Source organism: Piliocolobus tephrosceles, chromosome 8 (assembly GCF_002776525.5).
Source record: "Piliocolobus tephrosceles isolate RC106 chromosome 8, ASM277652v3, whole genome shotgun sequence".
NCBI classification, from domain to species: domain Eukaryota; kingdom Metazoa; phylum Chordata; class Mammalia; order Primates; family Cercopithecidae; genus Piliocolobus; species Piliocolobus tephrosceles.
Window position 1 is genome coordinate 98,126,588 of NC_045441.1, and position 23,011 is coordinate 98,149,598.

Sequence of the window (23,011 nt, forward strand, 5' to 3'; positions counted from 1 at the left end):
TCCTTTTGATGTTGCTTTAGACCATACTACTGGTTCCTTACACATTTCGAAAAGGTATTACGCCTTGTCTATTGAAACCTGTGGTTACTGGGTCACACTTTAGGAATTTTTCCTTTAATACTTCTCTCAGCTCTTAAGCATTTTACAGTAGTTGGTTGATAGAGTGCTTTAGAGCTGTTCATCTGGGCATTTGTATGTGTGTGTTGTTCTTTAAATTATTAATTTTGTTTTGTTTTGGTTTTGTTTTTTGATACAGAGTCTCTGTCTCTCAGGCTGGAGTGCAGTGGCATGATCTTGGCTCACTGCAACTTCTGCCTCTTGGGTTCAAGGGATTCTCATGCCTCAGCCTCCCGAATAGCTGGGACTACAGGCCTGTGCCCCCATGCCTGGCTAATTTTTGTATTTTTAGTAGAGACAGGGTTTTGCCACGTTTGCCAGGCTAGTCTGGAACTCCTGGCCTCAGGTGGTGCACCTGCCTCAGCCTCCCAAAGTGCTGGGATCACAGGTGTGAGCCACCATGCCTGGCAAAATTATTAACTTTTGAAGGTAGATACACTGCTTTTACATGTTTTACATTTTCTTTAACTCCATAGTACATAGTGGCGTTGAGTAATTGTTATTCTTTTGTTTTAGGTGACATAAATGTTACAGTTCTTATTGGAAGTAAACAAGTCAGTGAAGGTACAGATAATGGTGATCTCCCTTCTTATGTGTCTGCATTCATAGAAAAGGAAGTTGGAAATGACCTTAAATCTTTAAAGAAACTTGATAAACTCATAGAACAGAGGACAGTAAGTAAAATGCAGTTAGAAGAACAGGTAAGTATTGAAACTCACTGAAATAATTATCAGTGGTATACTTTTTACAATATAATGTCTATTATATATAGAATTTTAAAGATACAGAATGTGATAAATAGTCTATTGTAAACTGTGTAAGAGGACTTAAGAACCTACAATGTACTACCTATTTTACAAATTAGGTAAAAGACAAAGTTCCTACTGATATAGTTTGTCTTGAAAACATATTGAGACCTAATATTTTATATAGATTTTCACAGAGTAACTTTTTTTTTCCTTTCAATCTGTTTCTAGTGAACATACAGTGACTTTTAAATTGCTTTTACAAGCAAATAATTTCATGGTATGTAAAAAAAATATATACCATGGTGTAAACACCATCATTTCAATTTTTTTTTTTTTGAGATGGAGTTTTGTTGCCCAGGCTGGAGTGCAATGGTGCCATCTTGGCTCACTGCAACCTCCGCCTCCCGGGTTCAAGCAATTCTCCTGCCTTAGCCTCCCATGTGGCTGGGATTACAGGCATGTGTCACTCTGCCTGCCTGATTTTGTATTTTAGGTAGAGATGGGGTTTCACCGTGTTGGCAAGGCTGGTCTTGAACTCCTGACCTCAGGTGATCCACCTGCCTTGGCCTCCCTTAGTTCTGGGATTACAAATGTGAGCCACTGTACCTGACCACATTTCAAATTTTAATAAATACACACATAGGGAGAAGTATAAAGTGAAAAGAAGTATAACATAATGGTTATTTCTGGGTGGTTGGTTGACAAGTGATGTATTTAAAAAATATTTCTAGGCCTGGCACAGTAGCTCACACCTGTAATCCCAGCACTTTTGGGAGGCTGAGACGGGTGGATCACCTGAGGTCAGGAGTTTGAGACCAGCCCAACCCACATGGTGAAACCCCATCTCTGCTAAAAATACAACAAAAAAAATTAGCCAGGTGTGGTGGTGGGCACCTCTAATCCCAGCTACTCGGGAGGCTGAGGCAGGAGAATCGCTTGAACCTAGGAGGCGGAGGTTGCCGTGAGCTGAGATTGCGCCATCTCACTCCAGCCTGGGCAACAAAAGCGACACTCTGTCTCAAAAATATATATTTCTATGTATTTATAGGTTTTTTTCTTTTGCAATGAACATACCACTTAAAATAATTTTTGAAAACCCAATGAGTATAAGCTTAAACAAAAAAATAAGTAGTCCCGTCTACTTGGAATGGTGTGTTTGTCAAAGATAAACATTTTTTTCTTTTTTTTTGAGACGGAGTCTGACTCTGTCGCCCAGGCTGGAGTGCAATGGCATGATCTCGGCTCACTGCAACCTCCGCCTCCCGGGTTCAAGAGATTCTCCTGCCTCAGCCTCCCGAGTAGCTGGGACTACAGGCACGCACCACCATGTCCAGCTAATTTTTGTATTTTTAGTAGAGACAGGGTTTCACCATTTTGGCCAGGATGGTTTTGATTCCTTGACCTCGTGATCTGCCTGCCTTGGTCTCCCAAAGTGCTGGGATTACAGGCCTGAGCCACTGCGCCCGGCCCAAGAAAAAGATGGCTAACGCCTGTAATCCCAGCACTTTGGGAGGCCGAGATGGGCGGATCACGAGGTCGAGATCGAGACCATCCTGGCTAACACGGTGAAACCCCGTCTCTGCTAAAAATACAAAAAAATTAGCTGGGTGCAGTGGTGGGCGCCTGTAGTCCCAGCTACAGGGGAGGCTGAGGCAGGAGAATGGCGTGAACTCGGGAGGCAGAGGTTGCAGTGAGCCGAGATTGCGCCACTGCACTCCAGCCTGGGCGACAGAGCGAGACTCCGTCTCAAAAAAAAAAAAATTTTTATCATATAGCTACTAAATTAGGGTAAGAAAATTCTTTGTGGGTTATTTCCAGCTTTTTGATCATCTTATGTTCTCCCGTCCCTATTACCTTAGGCCTCCATGGCTTCTTGTCTTCCCACCACAACTACTGCTAGTCTTCAAGTTTAGCCTAGCTTTGTCTGCCTTTTCACTCCTGCAGGCAGGTTGTGTGGACCCAGTTGGAGGAAGTCATATAACTGAGTAGGTTGGTGCCAACCTATGTGTGTGGTCTGCCACCCTGGCTGAGTATTCAGCCCCACCAGCAATCCTTCCATGGGAAGGTCAGCTCCTCTGCTACTCCCCTCAGCTGTTCTTTCAGATTCTCTTTGAGACATCTACCCAACCTGTCCATTTTGCCCTTTCCTTTTCCCAAGCAGAAAAAAATAGAGGCCTAGCATGAATTTAGTAGCATTGAATTCAGTCTGTTGAATAGTCTATCCCACAATCCACAAATTTATGTGAAGTCATTTTTAACCTCTTCATTCAGCAGAGGATCATTCTTTTTTTTTTTTTTTTTGAGATGGAGTCTCGTTCTGTCACCCAGGCTGGAGTGCGGTGGCGTGATCTCCACTCACTGCAAGCTCCGCCTCCCGGGTTCACGCCATTTTCCTGCCTCAGCCTCCCATGTAGCTGGGACTACAGGCACCTGCCACCGCGCCCAGCTAATTTTTGTATTTTTAGTAGAGACAGGGTTTCACCGTGTTAGTCAGCTCGATCTCCTGACCTCGTGATCCACCCATCTTGGCCTCCCAAAGTGCTGGGATCACAGGCGTGAGCCACCGCGCCCGGCCAGCAGAGGATCATTCTAAGGCAGACCTTATACCCCAGGTTCTATCTGCCACCTCAGTGAACTTGTGTCACTCTTATAATTTTACCCTGTGTTCATCAACCAGTCCTATCCCTTCAGCGTGTGCATATGGACAGGTCTTTTCTATAAAACCTTAACAAACAAATGAAAAAACCTGTGATGTTTTAGCAGGTATTAGTTCTTTCCCTTGATTGTCAGGCTTCAGAAGGTAACCTTTGTTATCTATGTCTACTTTTTAATTTGCCATTCATATTTGACCCACTGTAGTTAGGCTTGTTTCCGTAATGACCACAGAAACTTTTACTGAAGTTCCTTATTGAACCTTAAATTCAGCATGTCCAAAACCGTACTGATCCATTTTTTAGAGACATGTCTGTCTTGGTTAGATAATGGCACACTATCTGCCTGTCACCCAGACCTGAAGCCTGGGAGTCCTAGATTGCTTCTTAATCATTCTCTGTCCCTGTCACCAAGTCATCTGAGTTCTGCCTCAACATCTCTGGTGTCCATCCCATCTTTCCCACTCTTTTTTTTTTTTTTCTTGAGTAGGAGTTCCTGCTGCCCAGGCTGGAGTGCAATGGCACGATCTCGGCTCACTGCAACCTCCACCTCCCGGGTTCAAGCGATTCTCCTGCTTCAGGCTCCCAAGTAACTGGGATTATAGGCATGTGCCACCACGCCTGGCTAATTTTGTATTTTTAGTAGAGGTGGGGTTTCTCTATGTTGGGCAGGCTGGTCTCAAACTCCCGACCTCAGGTGATCCGCCCGAAAGTGGATCTTGGCCTTCCAAAGTGCTGGGATTACAGGCATGAGCCACTGCGCCCGACCCCATCTTTCCCACTCTTGCTGATACCATCTTAGTTTAGGCAGGTTGGGAGCTTTGTAGAAATGCAGAATCTCAGTCTTACTTCAGACTTATTTACTGTGTCTGAATCTGTATTATAAGAAGATCTCTAGGTGATTAATGTGCACATTCATTAAATGTAGCCTGTCCATTTTATTGCATTAATCCCACTGTTGAAATTATTTGCTTACAACTCTCTTACATACCAAAGGGATCTTAAGGACGGATGCTGTGTCTTATTTGTCTGAATATTTCTAGCGCAGTGCCTGGTACAGAATAAGTATCTAATCACTGTTGATTGAAATTATCCTATAATGTTCTTTGTATTTTGCTGACGACTAGTATTTGTATATGTTTTCCCATATACTATAAGAAAAATTCATTTAGTAAATGCCATTTTTTGTCTTTTTTTTTTTTTTTTGAGATGGAGTCTTGCTCTGTTGCCCAGGCTGGAGTGTGGTGGTGTGATCTCAGCTCACTGCAACCTCCGCCTTCCAGGTTCAAGTGATTCTTCTGCCTCAGCCTCCCAAATAGCTGGGATGATAGGCGTGCGCAACCATACTCAGCTCATTTTTGTATTTGTATTTATTTTACTTTATTTTATTTTTTGAGACAGAGTCTCACTGTGTCACCCAGGCTGGAGTGCAGTGGCGCAATCTCAGCTCACCAACCTCTGCCTCCTGGGTTTACCAATTCTTCTGCCTTAGACTCCTGAGTAGCTGGGATTACAGGCGTGTGCTACCACACCCGGCTAGTTTTTGTATTTTTAGTAGAGACAGGGTTTCACCATTTTGGCAAGGCTGGTCTCAAACTCCTTACCTCAAGTAATCCACCAGCTTCTGCCTCCCAAAGTGCTAGGATTACAGACGTGAAACACTGTGCCTGGCCGAATTTTTGTATTTTTAGTAGAGACAGGGTTTCACCATGTTGGCCAGGCTGGTCTCGAACTTCTGACCTCCAGTGACTTGCCCACCTTGGCCTCCCAAAGTGCTGGGATTACAGGTGTGAGCCACCGCACCTGGCCAGTAAATGCCATTTCTAAAGGCGTTGCCTGGATATCGTCTCATCAAGTCAGTGGTTCTTAGCCTGGCCTTAATTCAGAATCACCTGGGGGATGTTGGCAAAATATAGATGCCCAGCCTGTTAGAATGAGATCTTTGTTTCCATTTTTTTTTTTTTTTGAGATGGAGTCTCGCTCTGTCACCCAGGCTGGAGGGCAGTGATGCAATCTCAGCCCACTGCAACCTCTGCCTCCTGGATATAAGAAATTCTCTGCCTCAGCCTCCCATATAGCTGGGATTACAGGCGTGTGCCACCATGCTCAGCTAATTTTTTTTTATTATTTTTTAGTAGAGACAAGGTTTCCCCATCTTGGCCAGGCTGGTCTTGAAATCCTGACCTCGTGATCCACCCACCTTGGCCTCCCAAAGTGCTGGGATTACAGGCGTAAGCCTCCGTGCTTGGTCTGCATTTTTTTTTTTTCCTTTGAGGAGTCTCGCTCAGAGTGACAGACACTCAGGCTGGATGGAGTGTGGTGGTGCAGTCTCGGCTCACTGCAACCACCTCCTCCCGGTTCAAGTGATTCTCCTGCCTTAGCCTCTCTAGTAGCTGGGATTACAGGTGTGTGCCACCACGCCTGGCTAGTTTTTGTATTTTTAGTAGAGATGGAGTTTCACCATCTTGGCCAGGCTGGTCTCGAACTCCTGACCTCAAATGATCCGCCCGTCTTGGCCTCCCAAAGTGCTGGGATTACAGGCGTGAGCCACCATGCCCAGCCCTTGGTTTGCTTTGAAGGAAAATATTTAGTAGGTAGAGCATGTATTAATAAATTTTCTCAGCTGGGCGTGGTGGCTCACGCCTGTAATCCCAGCACTTTGGGAGGCTGGGGTGGGCAGATCACGAGGTCAGGAGTTTGAGACCAGCCTGACCAACGTGGTGAAACCCTGTCTCTACTGAAAATACAAAAATTAGCCGAGCGTGGTGGCACACGCCTATAATTCCTGCTACTTAGTAGGCTGAGGTAGGAGAATCACTTGAACCCGGGAGGCGGAGGTTGCAGTGAACTGAGATCATGCTGCTGAACTCCAGCCTGGGCGACAGAGCGAGACTCTGTCTCAAAAAATAAAATAAAATAAAGTAAGTTTTCTCTAGCTGGATCCTCTGCTGAGCCTATGGAGGCAGACCTCTAGATGCTTACTGGAGGCCAGTGTATTAGGTCCCTTCCTATACATGTATGTATGCACATATTTTTTATTTTATTTTTATTTTTTTGCTTCACTTATTGTTTTCAACACAAAGGCATACTTCTTCCTGATATTTATATGTATATAAAACAGCATTTTATGTTTGGGTTTGATTGGTACAGGATGAAGAAATCAAACTTTTTTTTGGAAGGTGTTGATGGATGATTTTCAGTTCTGTTACAACAAATGTGTATTTTGAAGGGAATTAACTAATAAAAAAGGTTACATACAGCTTGGGCAACATAGTGAGACTTTGTTTCTATTTAAAGAAAAAAAAAAAAAGAAAAGCCAGGTGTAGTGGTGTATACGTGTAGTCCCATCTACTGGGGAGGTTGAGGTGGGAGGATTGTTTGAGCCCAGGCAGTCAAGGCTACAGTGAGCTATGATGGTACCACTGCACTCTAGCCTGGGCAACAGAGTGAGATCTCTTCTCAAAAAAAAAAAAAAATTATGAAAATGTTATCTGATTGCTGCTATTCTTTCTTTCTTTTTAAAAATTGTGGTCAGGTACTTACAATTTCATCAGAAATTCCTAAAAGAATTCAAAGTGCCTTAAAAAATGCAGAAGAATCAAAGCGATTTCTTAATCAGTTTCTGGAGCAGGAAACTCATCTCTTCAGCGCCATTAACAGTCATTTACTGACTGCGCAACCTTGGATGGACGATCTTGGAGCCATGATTAGCCAAATTGAAGAGATCGAACGTCATCTTGCTTACCTTAAATGGATTTCACAGATTGAAGAACTAAGGTAAAATGGGCCTCTTTGTTCTCGTAATTACTATTTTCCTTTGAGGCTTCTGTCTTAGAGAGTACACGTGTGCCATTAAATAATTGAGTTAAAGATTATAATAATATAATTTTACCAGTTGTTATGAAAATAGCATTATGATAATGATTCTTTTCCTTTATTGTGAGTGAACATAAACTTTTCAGGGAGCTTAATTAGCATTTGAAAGAAGGTAAGGTAAGTACCTTACACTTTTAAGTCTTTTTTTTTTTTTTTGAGATGGAGTCGCTCTGTCACCCAGACTGGAGTGCAGTGGCACCATCTTGGCTCACTGCAAGCTTCACCTCCTGGATTCACGCCATTCGTCTGCCTCGGCCTCCCGATTAGCTGAGACTGCAGGCGCCCGCCACCATGCCTGGCTAATTTTTTTTTTTTTCATTTTTAGTAGAGATGGGGTTTCACTGTGTTAGCCAGGATGATCTTGATCTCCTGACCTCGCAATTTGCCAGCCTCCGCCTCCCAAAGTGCTGGGATTACAGGCGTGAGCTACCGCGCCCAACCAAACTTTTAAGTCTTACAGTTGGATTATGAACACATGATAAAAACTATTCTTTGTAATGCCGAATTAATAAAACACACAGTTTGGTAATAGGTATTCCTATTTAATTTTTAGAACTGGTCAGTTAATGAAATGGATTGCTTTCTTTATAATTTGAATATTTTTCAGTGGGAATCATAAGAGCTACACAGTATTCTTGGATGAATAACAAGAGTTCTGCTACCTCTGGGTAGGAAAAACAAAAAAGGAAGTAAGGCTTGACCTTAGTTCTTGTTGAGTTGAACACCTATCACTGGTGGTTAGCTGTATCTAGTTTTGCCTTTCAAACAACCTGAAGTAACATTTCCACCTAGATTAGTAGATGATAAGGTCCCCCCATCCTTGTGTTGTTTTAACTAGTACTTGCTGCGCAACTGTCAGTAACCATTAATGTTGCCTGGAAAACCTAAGGGAGAAAAGTCATCGAGAGTTTTAATGTCCTGTTTCAAATGTATCATAGTTAATAAACCTATTATTATTTTGTTATGGATATGTTATGTATTTCTTTTTCTTGCATCTATTTCCCAAAATTAAAAAAAATTTACCCATCAGTATAATATAGAAATCTTTGTTTTTAGGCCAGGTTGGGTGGCTCACACCTGTAATCCCAGCACTTTGGGAGGCCGAGGTGGACAGATCACGAGGTCAGGAGTTTGAGACCAGCCTGACCAACATGGTGAAACCCTGTCTCTACTAAAAATACAAAAAAAAAAAAATTAGCCAGGCATGGTGGTGCACGCGTGTAATCCCAGCTACTCGGGAGGCTGAGGCAGGGGAATTGCTTGAACTCGGAAGGCAGAGGTTGCAGAGAGCTGAGATTGCACCATTGCACTCCAGCCTGGGCAGCAAGAGTGAAACTCCGTCTCAAAAAAAACAAACAAACTTTGTTTTGCATATAGGAGGGATTTTACATATAAAGTGATATGCCTAAGATTGTAGTGTTGATTCCAGAAATTGATTAAAAAGCTTACTTTTTAGAGCATCTCATTCTTGTTTAGGTAAATTATTTGCAGTGAAGGAATTTTAAACCTTGCTTTATTTTACTGCATTTCTCCTTGTCCCTCAGAAAGGAAATACCAGCAAGGGGCAATGTTAATAACTTTATTAGGTAAAATACGTTATTTGAAATCCTCATTCTTGTAGTAGCCAAAGTAATAGATTAACTAAAATAGGGGTATGGTTATTCATAACCTTTTCTTTTTTCTTCTTTTTTAAACAATTATTTATCTTAATTTTTTTTTTTTTTTTTCTGAGATATAGTCTTCCTCTGTCGCACAGGCGGGAGTGCAGTGGCACAATCTCAGCTCACTGCAACCTCTGCCTCCTGGGTTCAAGCGATTCTCCTGCCTCGGCTTCCCAAGTAGGTGGGACTACAGGCATATGCTATCACGCCTGGCTAAATTTTGTATTTTTAGTAGAGATAGGGTTTCACCATGTTGGCGGCTAGGCTGGTCTTGAACTCCTGACCTCAAGTGATATGCTTGCCTTGGCCTCCAAAAGTGCTGGGATTACAGGTGTGAGCCACTGCGCCTGGCCTTGATAAACTTTTCAGGTATCTGAATTGTTTATAAGGGAAATATGACGAGGGATTTATATTAGAAATAGGGATCAAATTCATAAGCAGGTAGAGCACAGTTATTTTTCTCTCTTTAATACTGTGCTATTTCCCTGAGGTCTTTTATGATAATATCTTCATTTCCAGCTTTCCTTTAGAGCTTCTGGGATTTTTCTCATCTCTAAATTTCTTTATAATGGCCTGTTTTTATTCTGATGTACATCGTCTTTTTTTTTTAAAGTAGTTCCTTCTTGCTAGAATTAGCATTCTTATATTAGCTGTTCCTTGGATACTATAGTATAGCACTATCACTCTGAGTGAACCTTGTTTCTCTAGCTTTTCCTATGCTGTAAATGTCATTCATGCTTTAGTGTTGTGAAGAAATCTATTTCATTCCTTCCTTGAAAGCAGTACTCCTGCCAGGCATGGTGGCTCATGCCTATAGTCCTAGCACTTTGAGAGGCTGAGGTGGGCAGATCGCTTGAGCTCTGAATTTCATGACCAGTGTGGGCAACATGGCAAAACCCCATCTCTGTTAAAAAAAAAAAAAAAAAAAATGGCCGGGCGTGGTAGCTCACGCCTGTAATCCCAGCACTTTGGGAGGCCAAGGCGGGTGGATCACAAGGTCAGGAAATCGAGACCATCCTGGCTAACATGGTGAAACCCCGTCTCTACTAAAAATACAAAAAAAAAATTAGCCGGTGTGGTGGCGTGTGCCTGTAGTCCCAGCTACTCTGGAGGCTGAGGCAGGAGAAGGGTGTGAACCTGGGAGGCGGAGCTTGCAGTGAGCCGAGATTGCGCCATTGCACTCCAGCCTGGGCAACAGAGCGAGACTCCATCTCAAAAAAGAAAAAAAAAATTAGCCAGGCTTGGTGGTGAGGACCCATAGTCCGTGATCGCACCACTGCACTGCAGCCTAGGTGACAGAGTGAGACTGTCTCAAAAAAAAAAAAAAAAGCAGTACTCTCATATTCTGTGTTAGTACATTTGAAATTCTCCTGTAATATTTGTGTATTTCTTTTTTTTTTTTTTTTGAGATGGAGTCTCACTCTGTCGCTGAGGCTGGAGTGCAGTGGCACTGTGTCAGCTCACTGCAACCTCTGTCTTCTAGGTTCAAGCAATTCTCCTGCCTCAGCCTCCCGAGTAGCTGGGATTACAGGTACCCAACACCATGCCTGGCTAGTTTTTATATTTTTAGTGGATACGGGGGGGTTCACCAAATTGGCCAGGCTGGTCTCGAACTCCTGACCTCAGGTGATCCACTCATCTTGGCCTCTTTTTCTTTCTTTTATTGCTGGGATTACAGGCATGCGCCAATGCGCCCGGCCTCTTTTTCTTTTTTTTCTTTTTTTTTGAGGCGGAGTATCACTCCGTTGCCAGGCTGGAGTGCAGTGGCGCCATCTTGGTTCACTGCAACCTCCGCCTCCTAGGTTCAAGCAATTCTCCTGCCTCAGCCTCCCGAGTAGCTGGGATTACAGGCATGTGCCACCACGCTCAGCTAATTTTTGTATTTTTAGTAGAGATGGGGTTTTACCATGTTGGCCAGGATGGTCTCGATCTCTTGACCTCGTGATCCGCCTGCCTTGGCCTCCTGAAGTGCTGGGATTACAGGGGTGAGCCACCATGCCCTACCTGGAATTATATTTCTTTGAAGTGGGAAATCAAGTTCAGCTGGGCAAAGTAGGTAACAATTGAAGACCATCATACTTGACCTTACCAGAGATGCTACCACATTATTCCCTTGGATTAAGATACTGAAGACTTCTGTAAAAGGCATATTTATCAGAAATGAGTGGTGCCCAAGGGAAGATGACACAAAACAGGTCTTTCAGGAGGAGTAGGAAGGGAAAGGTCCTGGGAGGTGTCCTGAACATAGGCTGAGGGCTGCTGCTCTTAGAAGAATGCAGAAGTAGTAGAGGACTATAGGTTCCCGGAGAGGCCTTGGTACAAGGCCTCAGGGTGGTGCTTTGTTAAAAAACAAAGGCTACCTCAGGGTGGTGCTTCGTTCTTCCTTGGATGTAACTTTATATAAAACATGAAGAAGAAGCACTTTTTCCAAATTTAAAATTATTCTGAGCAATCTGTTCTTTAAATTTGCTTTAGGCTGGGCACGGTAACTCACGTCTGTAATCCCAGCACTTTGGGAGGCCGAGGCAGATGGATCATTTGAGGTCAGGAGTTCGAGACCAGCTTGACCAACATGGTGAAACCCTGTCTCTACTAAAAATACAAAAAAGTTAGCCAGGTGTGGGGGTGCATGTCTGTAATCCTAGCTACTGTGGAGGCTGAGGCAGGAGAATTGTTTGAAACCGGGAAACAGAAGTTGCATTGAGCCAAGATCTTGCCACTGCACTCCAGCCTGGGCAACAGAGTGAGACTCTGTCTCAAAAGAAAAAAAAAATTGCTTTACTTTGTTTACAGTGACAACATTCAGCAATATCTGATGACCAATAATGTACCAGAGGCAGCCTCCACTCTAGTGTCTATGGCAGAACTTGACATCAAGCTTCAGGAATCATCCTGTACTCATCTTCTTGGTTTCATGAGAGCCACAGTTAAATTCTGGCATAAAATTCTCAAGGACAAGCTTACAAGGTGGGGAATTTACCCATATTTTGTGGTAATTGCTTTCCGATGGGTATTTGGTGATCGTTTGGTGATGTACTGAAATGTATGTGTTGCTTTTCTGTTGCAGTGATTTTGAGGAAATTTTAGCACAGCTTCATTGGCCGTTCATTGCACCCCCTCAATCACAAACTGTTGGCTTAAGTCGACCTGCCAGCGCCCCGGAGATGTACAGTTACCTGGAGACGCTGTTTTGTCAGCTTTTGAAACTACAAACCTCGTATCTTTGTTGCAGTTGAAAACTTACTAAAATTTCTTTTTTCTAGAATGGGTTTGTGGCCAGAGAGTAAAACTTTTTCAAAGTGGCCAAGAAAGCCAAAAAAGAATCCTGTGTTTGGACTTGGTCTGTAAGTGTCCACTGAGTGGTGGACTATACTCTTGCCAAGTGAATTGCATGTGGGTGTGAGGGCTGTAAGGAAGAGTTCCAAGATACATAACTGATCCTAGTTCATAGCACAAAAAGGTCTCTTGGGGCAATAGAACAAATGGGCAATTGGGAGGAAACCTTAGTAACATAGTGTGAATTTAATCAAATGATACTTGAATTTTTTTTTGTTACTATTTTAGGAAAGATTTATAGATTAATTCTGATACCATTTTTGTGCTTTTTTTTTTTTTTTTTTTTTTTGAGATGGAGTTTCGCTCTTGTTGCCCAGGCTGGAATGAAGTAGTGTGATCTTGGCTCACTGCAACCTCCACCTCCCAGGTTCAAGTGATTCTCCTGCCTCAGCCTCCCAAGTAGCTGGGATTACAGGATTGCACCATCATGCCTGGCTAATTTTGTATCTTTAGTAGAGACGGGGTTTTTCCATGTTGGTCAGGCTGGCCTCGAACTCCTCACCTCAGGTGATCCACCCGCCTCATCCTCCCAAAGTGCTGGGATTACAGGTAAGAACCACAGCACCTGGCCCTTTTTTTTTTTTTGGAGACAGAGTCTTGCTCTTGCTCTGTCGCCCAGGCTGGAGTGCAGTGGTGTGATCTCAGCTCACTGCAAGCTCCGCTTTCTGGGTTCACACCATTCTCCTGCCTCAGCCTCCTGAGTGGCTGGAAGTACAGGCACGTGCCACCACGCCTGGCTAATTTTTTTTATTTTTAGTAGAATCGGGGTTTCACTGTGTTAGCCTGGATGGTCTTGATTGCCTGACCTTGTGATCCGCCCGCCTCAGCCTCCCAAAGTGCTGGGATTATAGGTGTGAGCCACTGCGCCTGGCCGTACCTGGCCCATTTGTGTGCTTTTTTTTAAAGACATGGTCTCACTTTGTCACCCAGGCTGAAGTGCAGTGGTGCAGTCACGGCTCACTGCAGCCTTGACCACCCAGGCTCAATTGATTCTCCCACCTCTTCTTCCTGAGTAACTGGGACTACAGGCAAGTGCCACCATGCCCAGCTAATTTTTGTTGTTTTTTGTAGAGACAGGGTTTTGCCTATTGCCCAGGCACGTCTCAGATTCCTGTGAGGGGGCCCAAGTGATTTGCCCATTTCAGCCTCCCAAAGTGCTGGTATTACAGGCATGAGTCACTATCATCGTGCCTGGCTTTTTGTGCATTGTAACTGAATGTAAATTCAATATAAAGTTATATTACATATTACTTGCATCATAATTAACTCTACTGAGTATCTGATACATTTGTTGGAAAAATTTATTGTGTGTGTATACATACATATGTGTGTGTGGATATTAGGTATGCTTTTGATTCTTTTTCCTTGACTTGATTATGTCAGAGATGAATTACTTACTGAGCCAAAGCAACTTCCAGAAAAATACTCTCTTCCTGCCTCCCCTTCTGTCATCCTGCCCATCCAGATTATGCTGACTCCTCTTCAGAAGAGGTTCAGGTATCACTTCAGAGGGAACCGGCAGACTAATGTGTTAAGCAAGGTGTGTTTTGCCAGCTCTTGTCCTTGGTTTTTATTAGTAACAAATGTTAGAGTTTCTATACTTTTGCTGGTTTAAGTTAAAATCTGACTCTTCACATTTCTGTTTTTTTTCTAAAGGGCTAAATTCCTGTTTTGTCACTGCTCTTCATACATACAATTGAAGAGTTGTGTTCATATACTGTAGGAAAATATAGTATTTCTGCTCTTGGGCATCAGATGTTGCTGAATTATCATTGCAAAACAAAGCAAAAAGCAAAGCAAATATTAAGCACTTGGTATTTCTTTTTTTTTTTTTTTTTTGAGTCGGAGTCTCTGTCACCCAGGCTGGAGTGCAGTGGCGCGATCTCAGCTCACTGCAATCTCCACCTCCCAGGTTCAAGCAGTTCTCCTGCCTCAGCCTCCCAGGTAGCTGGGACTACAAGCATATGCCACCATGCCGGGCTAATTTTTGTAATTTTAGTAGAGATGTGTTTCACCATATTTGTCAAGCTGGTCTGGAACTTATGACCTTAGGTGATCCACCTACCTCAGCCTCCCAAAGTGCTGGAATTACAGGCATGAGCCACTGCGCCTGGCATGCACTTGGTGTTTCTGCCCTTAAACCTGTATAAAACGTATAGTTTTTGTAATGCAGACTAGCAGATTTTTTCTTAATTTACTTTTTGAAAATGAAAACCATAAGAAAATAATATTGAAATTATTTTCAAATGCTATTTCAAAAAATAATTTATAGGCCATTAATTCTTTGTAATACTCATGATTTTACATATTATTGAAGTGTTAGGTTTTAAATATATAGGGCATTGTAAATTTATGAGTTTATTGACTTAAGTCACATTATTGAAATTTGTTGGGAGTACATTGGCAAGCATTTGATTATTAACCCTTTCAGTTTAAAATTCAGAGTAGAAATTGTGCTCTTACATACAGGAATTTTCAACTAATTTTTGTAAGTGTTGTGCATATACAATTAAATAGACTCATGTAATTGTAACTTTCTAATTGGAATGACTTACGAATTCAAACTATTTTCCTCCTTCCTTAGCCAGAATGGTACTTGGCTCAAGTACTTATGTGGATTGGAAACCATACTCAATTTTTGGATGAAAAGATTCAGCCAATATTAGACAAAGTAGGCTGTTTGGTAAATGCAAGGGTAAGAGACTCAGTCGTGTTTCTGTTTTAGAACTGTATGTGGGCATGGATAACTTTTTATTTACATACCTCATGTTTGTGTATTTTTTTAGCTTGAATTTTCTCGGGGCCTTATGATGTTGGTTCTTGAGAAGTTAGCCACGGATATTCCTTGTCTGCTGTATGATGACAATCTCTTCTGTCATTTGGTGGATGAAGTACTGTTGTTTGAAAGGGAGCTACACAGTGTTCATGGCTATCCTGGTGCTTTTGCTAGTTGTATGCATATTCTGTCAGAGGAAACCTGTTTTCAGAGATGGTTGACGGTGGAGAGAAAATGTAAGTGCTGATGTGGCCAGAGGGTAGGGAGATATGTCTGTTTCTGTGGATATACATTTTTGAATACTTTTCTTCTCTAGTTCTGAGTAGGACTAGAGCCATCTGAAATTTTCTTTGTCAGGGTTTTCAGAGTTTCCTTCAGAGATAGTATTTTCTTTACTTCACATGCAACTTCCATTTTTCCTGGAATTACACTCTACATGTTTCTAGAGTGGAATAGTCAAGCCAGTGGGGTCTCCACCCCCTGGGTTTAAGCGATTCTTCTGTCTCAGCCTCCTGAGTAGTTGGGATTACAGGCATGCACTACCATGCCTGGCTAATTTTTCTATTTTTAAGGAGTGACGGGGTTGCAACATGTTGGCCAGGCTGGTATGGAACTCCTGACTTCAAGTAATCCGCCTGCCTTGGCCTCCCAAAGTATCAGAGTATTTTATTTTTTTATTTTTGAGATAGGGTCTTACTTTGTCACCCAGGCTAGAGTGGAGTGGGCTGATCATGGCTTACTGCAGCCTCGACCTCCGGGGCTCAGGTGATCCTCCTGCCTCAGCCACCCCAGTAGCTGGGACTATAAGTGTATGCAAACCGTGCCTGGCTACTTTTTGTATTTTTTGTAGAGTTGGGGTTTCGCTATGTTGCCCAGGCTGGTTGTGAACTCCTAGACTTAAGCAGTCCTCCCACCTTGGCCTCCTAGAGTGCTGGGATTACTGGTGTGAGCCACTGTGCCTGGCCAATAGAATCTTTCTGACTGTAGCTTATCTAGTCATCATAACTATTTTCAAAATTTGGGGGTGGGAGTAAAGTATCCTGTTTAAAGCATTAAGTAAGTTAAATTTAGTACAACTAGTGGGAGATCGTAGGTTTATTTATTTTTTATAGAAAAGCCATCATTCCTAAAAAATTACAAGTTGAATAATTAGGAATGACTGTAACTACTTGATCGGCATAATCGTTTTGTCTGCTTATCAGTTGCTCTTCAAAAAATGGACTCAATGCTTTCATCAGAAGCTGCCTGGGTATCGCAATATAAGGATATCACTGATGTGGATGAAATGAAAGTTCCAGATTGTGCAGAAACTTTTATGACTCTACTCTTGGTTATAACTGGTAAGTATAAGTCTTTTAAGATATGACTTTGTTTTAAAAGTACTGTTTTCACATGGTACTTTTTAAAATAGCTCAGTAGGCTGGGTGCAGTGGCTCATGCCTGTAATCCCAGCACTTTGAGAGGCTGACGCAGGCAGGTTGCTTGAACCCAGGAGTTCGAGAACAGCCTGGGGTACATGGTGAAACCTGCTCTCTTCCAAAAAATACAGAAATTAGTCAGGTGTGGTGATGCATGCCTGTAGTCCCAGCTACTTGGTAGGCTGAGGTGGGAGGGTTGTTTGAGCATGGGAGGTAGAGGTTGCAGTGAGCCGCGATCGCGCCACTGCAGTCCAGCCTTGGTGACAGAGTGAGACTCCATCAATAAAGTAATCAATAAATAAGCGGCTCAGCAAATTAATATTATATGATGGTTGTTATCTTCAAATTCATTTTCTATATTGGTAGAAAACTAACACAATATTCTAACTTTGGGGTTTTTAATAATTTAAGGATTTAAACATTGGTATACATGAAGGAAAACTTCCTGAATAATTATACAAGAAAACTTCCTGAATAATTATACAAAAACAATTAAATAAGAATTTAATTTTATTATCCAAACTGTCTTGCTATTGGGCTTTTTAGATGTCTTCAGTAAATGGTGATTGGCCTGTATTTTTAATATTTTCTTGATCTTGATTTATCAAAGATTGCAGAAGAGATTAAAATAATGAAGTAATTTTAAGGATTGGAGTAGTAATAGGAACTTTTGTTATAGTGCAGGGATTCATTCTCTGGCTGGAGGGTAGCCTAGCATCCTCTGGCCCTCACTGGTCTTTAGCTAGTCACGCTGCCCCCTTGTGGGCCTGCTTGTTGTCCAGGTGCCACTGGACCCTCATTGCCACCATCCTTGGCCCTCTTCACCTTCATAGACCACCAGCCTGTCCGCTTCTTAGGCTTGTCTGATAACCTGAAGAAGTATCATTCCAGCCCAGTCAGTAGTTTTTTTTTTTTTTTTGAAACGGAGTCTCACTCTGTCACCAGGCTGGAGTGCAGTGGTATGATATCGGCTCACTGCAACCTCTGCTGTCTGGATTCAATCAATTCTCCTGTCTCTGCCTCCCGAGTAGCTGGGATTATAGGCGCCTGCAGCCACGCCCAACTAATTTTTTTATTTTTAGTAGAGACAGGGTTTCACCATCTTAGCCAGGCTAGTCTTGAACTCCTGACCTTGTGATCCAACTGCCTTGGCCTCCCAAAGTGCTGGGATTACAGGTGTGAGCCACTGTGCCCAGCCATAATTCCGTATTTTTAACTATAAGAAAAATATGGAAAACACTAAGACAAAAAAATTAAGGAAAATTCATGTGTCTCTTAAAAACTTTTTATTCAGAAAATTTTCAAACATACCCAAAAGTAGGATAATATGATGAACTCTCAGGTACCCATTACCAAAGTTTAAAGCAATTATCACTTTTCTGTTATATTTTACTCCTCAATTTTTTTTTTTTCTGGAGTATTTTAAAGAAAATTTCAGACCTCTCATCATGTCAATTGTAAATTTACTTTATTATTTATTTTTTTGAGACAGAATTTCACTCTTGTCACCCAGGTTGGAGTGCAGTGGTGCAATCCCGGCTCACTGCAAACTCTGCCTCCTGGGTTCAGTGCAATCTCTGCCTCCCAGATTCACACCATTCTCCTGCCTCAGCCTCCCGAGTAGCTGGGACTACAGGCACCCACCACCACACCTGGTTAATTTTTTTGTATTTTTGGTAGAGATGGGGTTTCACTGTGTTAGCCAAGATGGTTGCAAGCCAAGATGGTCTCGATCTCCTGACCTTGTGATCCACCCACCTCGGCCTCCCAAAGTGCTGGGATTACAGGTGTGAGCCACCACGCCTGGCCAACTGCCTGTAAATTCTTAAATGTGTATCTTTTAATTTATCCAAGTTCTTTCTTTAAAAAAAAAGCCATTTATTTGTTGAACAAACTGTCTTTTTTTTTTTTTTTTCTGAGACAGAGTCTCACTCTGTTTCCCAGGCTGGAATGCAGTAGTGCTATCTTGGCTTACTGCAACCTCCACCTCCCAAGTTCAAGCAATTCTTCTGCCTCAGAGTCCTGAGTAGCTGGGATTACAAGCACATGCCACTACCACCTGGCTAATTTTTTTAGTTTTAGTAGAGATGGAGTTTCGCCATGTTGGCCAGGCTGGTCTTGAACTCCTGACTTCAGGTGATCCACCTGCCTTGGCCTCCCAAAGTGCTGGGATTACAGGTGTGAGCCACCGCACCTGGCCAAAACTGTCATTTTTATATATAATTTTCTCATTTGCCTTTTAAAAAAACTTGAGGCATACTTTACATACAGTGTAATATGCAGATCTTATGTGTACTGTTGAATGAGTTTTGGCAAACATACTTTTGAAACTCATATCCTTAAGAGAGCTCAGAAGTAAATCCGCACTTGACTGGTCAATTGATTTTTGACAAAAGCACTGAAGCAGGACAGTAGGGAAAACTTATAAGTATATCATAGATGGTACCAAAACCTTCATATGTCTTAATAACTTTTTCCACAGACAGGTATAAAAATCTTCCCACAGCTTCCCGAAAGCTACAGTTCCTGGAGTTACAGAAGGACTTAGTAGATGATTTTAGGATACGATTAACACAGGTGATGAAAGAAGAGACTAGAGCTTCCCTTGGCTTTCGATACTGTGCAATTCTTAATGCTGTGAACTACATCTCAACAGTACTAGCAGATTGGGCTGACAATGTTGTGAGTTAATATGCTTTTATATTAAGTAATATATTACTAGTTCGAACTATTTTATTAATGCTTTTTGAAATGTTAATCTATTGCAAGCAAAAATAAACATGCTAGACAGAACCATAGTGCCATAATTAGAAGGTACAATTAAAATACACATTTTTCTCAATCAAATCTCAAGTACTGAAATAATCCTGATATTTTAACGTTTTTAATCATTGGATAAGCAGGCCTTTCATGAAATAGTTGTTTATAGAGTGAACCATACTTGGAAATATTCATGTGTGGTAATTGCAGTCACAGGAAAAGCTAAGATTAAATAATGATGTCAAAAGCAATCCAGGACTTTAAGGAAAATAAAAGAATAACGTTTAGTACCTCTTGAATGTCTTGAAAACATGACAAATTATAAAGAGTCATGAAAATAGGAAGAAACATTTAAAGTTTTAATTGTTTCATACATTAAAAATCTATTTGGCTGGGTGCAGTGGCTCAAGCTCTTAATCCCAGCACTTTAGGAGGGTGAGATGGGAGAATTACTTGAGCCCAGGAGTTGGAGACCAACCTGGGCAACATAGGGAGACCTCATTTCTCCAAAAAATAAAAAATAATATAAAATTAGCCAGGTGTGGTGACGTATGCCTGTAGTCCAAGCTACTTGGGAGGCTGAGGTGGGACGATCGCTTGAACCCAGGAATTCATGACCAGCCTGCGCAACATAGTGAGACACTATCTCTAGAAAACATGAAAAAATAAAACTAAGAAACATTTTGTGTATCATATTTTCAAATATATGCATGAGTAAATAGAACAGGAAAATGAACTTCAGTGTGGCTACCACTCAGCTTCTTTTTTTTTTGAGACAGAGTTTTGCTCTTGTTGCCCAGGCTGGAGTGCAGTGGTGCAATCTCAGCTCACTGCAACCTCTGTCTCCTGGGTTCAAGGGATTAACCTGCCTCAGCCTCCTGAGTAGCTGGGATTACAAGTGCTCGCCACCACACCGGGCTAATTGTTTTTTTCAGTAGAGACAAGGTTTCACCATGTTGGCCAGGCTGGTCTCAAACTCCTGACCTCAGGTGATCCACCCACCTTGGCCTCCCAAAGTGCTGGGATTACAGGCATGAGCCACCATGTCTGGCTCACTCAACTTCTTACACCAATTTTGTTTTATTTAAACCTCTCTTCTGCCACCCCATACCTGATTATTTTGAAGCAGATCTCAGATATCATATTTTATGGTAATATTTGTATATAGAGATATATATTAGTATGTATCTCTAAAAGGTAAGAACTCTTTAAAAAAAAAACCACTATGATTGTATCTGAAAAAATCAACTGATTTATTGGAGGGTATATTTTAAATAAATCCATACATAAAAACCTTGGGTCCAGTTAACAAATACCATAAGAGCTTTTCCTTCCAGATTTTACCAACCCTTCCCTTCTCCATGTAGATTCTGACATGATTTGATCTGCCTAATTATTATTAAGCAAACCTACTGACACATTTGATCTGCCTGACTATAATTATTAAGTAGTAATTTATTTTTACTCTTTTTATTAATTCAAGGAATATCCTGGCTGTCAGGACTTTTGGTAACCAGATTTTCCAATAGATGCTTCCAAACAAAAGTCTAATTAGCTTTTATAACCTCGACACAGATGAATTCTTTTAGATGTTTTAGATATTAACATCATCTCAGAGGACCTTCAGAACTCCCTTCTTGAACAGGGTACCCTTAGGTTAAGAACCACTGTTCAAAATCAACTTAGGTTTATACCAATTTAGGTGTCCCATAAAGTAAATTTCGTGACAGAACGCATAAACAGAGAACTAGGATGACCATGAAATGTTAAAATAGAATAGACATTAAATATTAAAGAAACTAACTGTACTGAATAAATCTGATGACTATGAAAATGTTAATATGAAATATTAAAAATGTAAAAAATATAATTGTGTCATAAAATGAAAACAGGAAGGTAAACAAGGCAAATGCAATTTTCACTAAGGACAAAAATGTACTATTAGAATGTGATAGGTAAAGTGAGAATTAAAAAATTGTAAAGTTAAATAATTAGATTGATTAACTGAAGGTTAGTGATAAATTCCACAGTATAATAGGGAAAAACACAATTTTCTTTTTTTCTTTTCTTTTTTTTTTTTTTTTGAGACAGAGTCTCGCTCTGTCACCCAGGCTGGAGTCCTGTGGGCCGGATCTCAGCTCACTGCAAGCTCCACCTCCCGGGTTCACACCATTCTCCTGCCTCAGCCTCCCGGGTAGCTGGGACTACAGGCGCCGCCACGTCGCCCAGCTAGTTTTTTGTAGTTTTTAGTAGAGACGGGGTTTCACCGTGTTAGCCAGGATGGTCTCGATCTCCTGACCTTGTGATCCGCCCGTCTCGGCCTCCCAAAGTGCTGGGATTACAGGCTTGAGCCACCGCGCCCGGCCGGAAAAACAGAATTTTCAAGTGTGTCCAGATGAGTCACAAAGATAGACAAGGTAAATTAATTTAAAATTTCTGTACGTTATCAAATCTTAATGCAATAAAACAAGAAATAAAAACAGAAATGAAATATATTCAAACATGGACATGTGAAAACATTAAATGCCTGGATTAGGAAGAAAGTCTTGAAAACATGACATTTTAAATTATGAATTTGGGAAAAAAAAATTGTAGTATACCAATTAAAGCACTATATAGTACATTTTGTTATATGTAGAACAAAAATGTATGGTTACTTCTAAAGCATTGTATAGAAGAAAATGTATTCCTCATAATACCTATTTTAATGTGAAAGAAAAAGCCAAACAAAACCGTTTTTGTTTTAAATCCAGGGTAATAAGCCAAATAAATAGGGGGCAAAAATAAATACAATAAATATACTAATCATAGATATAAACAAGATAAAAACCTGGTAAATACAATCATAGTTTATGCTTATCTGTACTCTGTCTGGGACTTAGTAATTAGTTAAAGCTTTTTTCCTATAAAGATGTTAACTGAAATCCATGTGCATAATGTCATTCTGCTGAGCAAGGAAAATAAAACAATTATTTCATAGTATGATTATAAGATAGAGGGTAATGATCAATTTGTTTATAAAGTCAGCTAATCGGGCTGGGAGTGGTGGCTCATGCCTGTAATCCCAGCCCTTTGGGAGGCCAAGCGTGTGGATCACCTGAGGTCAGGAGTTCGAGACCATCCTGGCCAACATGATGAAACCCTGTCTCTACTAAAAATACAAAAATTAGCCGGGCGTGGTGGCACATGCCTGTAGTCCCAGCTACTCAGGCAGGAGAACCACTTGAACCTGTGAGGCAGAGGTTGCAGTGAGCTGAGAATATGCCATTGCACTCCAGCCTAGGCAACAAGAGCGAAACTCCATCTCAAAAAAACAATAAAGTCAGCTAATCAGCATGCATGCATTCATTTTGTATTTTTATGTGTTGTGTTTCTAATTTAAGTAAGTATTCTCTCAGCACCCCCACAGCTCCATATTCTGCTAAGCATTTTTAGTAATATGAAACAAATTGTTATTCTTGACTCTTGTGCCAGAATTTTTTCTTCAATGAAATCATTTGTAGAACATCATCAACTGCTTTACTTGGTGCTATAGTCTGTTAAGAAAGATGACTGGGCACGATGTCTCACACCTGTAAGCCCAACACTGGGAGCCAAGGTGGGCTGATCGCTTAAGCCCAGGAGTTCGAGACCAGCCTGGGCATTATGGCGAGACCTCATCTCTACA

General features: G+C 41.5%; 1 protein-coding gene across 1 annotated transcript in view; it reads left to right on the top strand.

The window, feature by feature from the left end:
- The window catches only part of RINT1 (RAD50 interactor 1), a 37,204-nt gene that overhangs the window by 4,447 nt on the left and 9,746 nt on the right, over window positions 1-23,011 (top strand). The window contains 9 exon segments of the mRNA XM_023183097.2: window positions 634-818; window positions 7,053-7,294; window positions 11,848-12,021; window positions 12,122-12,271; window positions 13,774-13,930; window positions 14,975-15,085; window positions 15,177-15,402; window positions 16,369-16,506; window positions 19,067-19,266. Coding sequence (XP_023038865.1) covers window positions 634-818; window positions 7,053-7,294; window positions 11,848-12,021; window positions 12,122-12,271; window positions 13,774-13,930; window positions 14,975-15,085; window positions 15,177-15,402; window positions 16,369-16,506; window positions 19,067-19,266 — 1,583 coding nt within the window.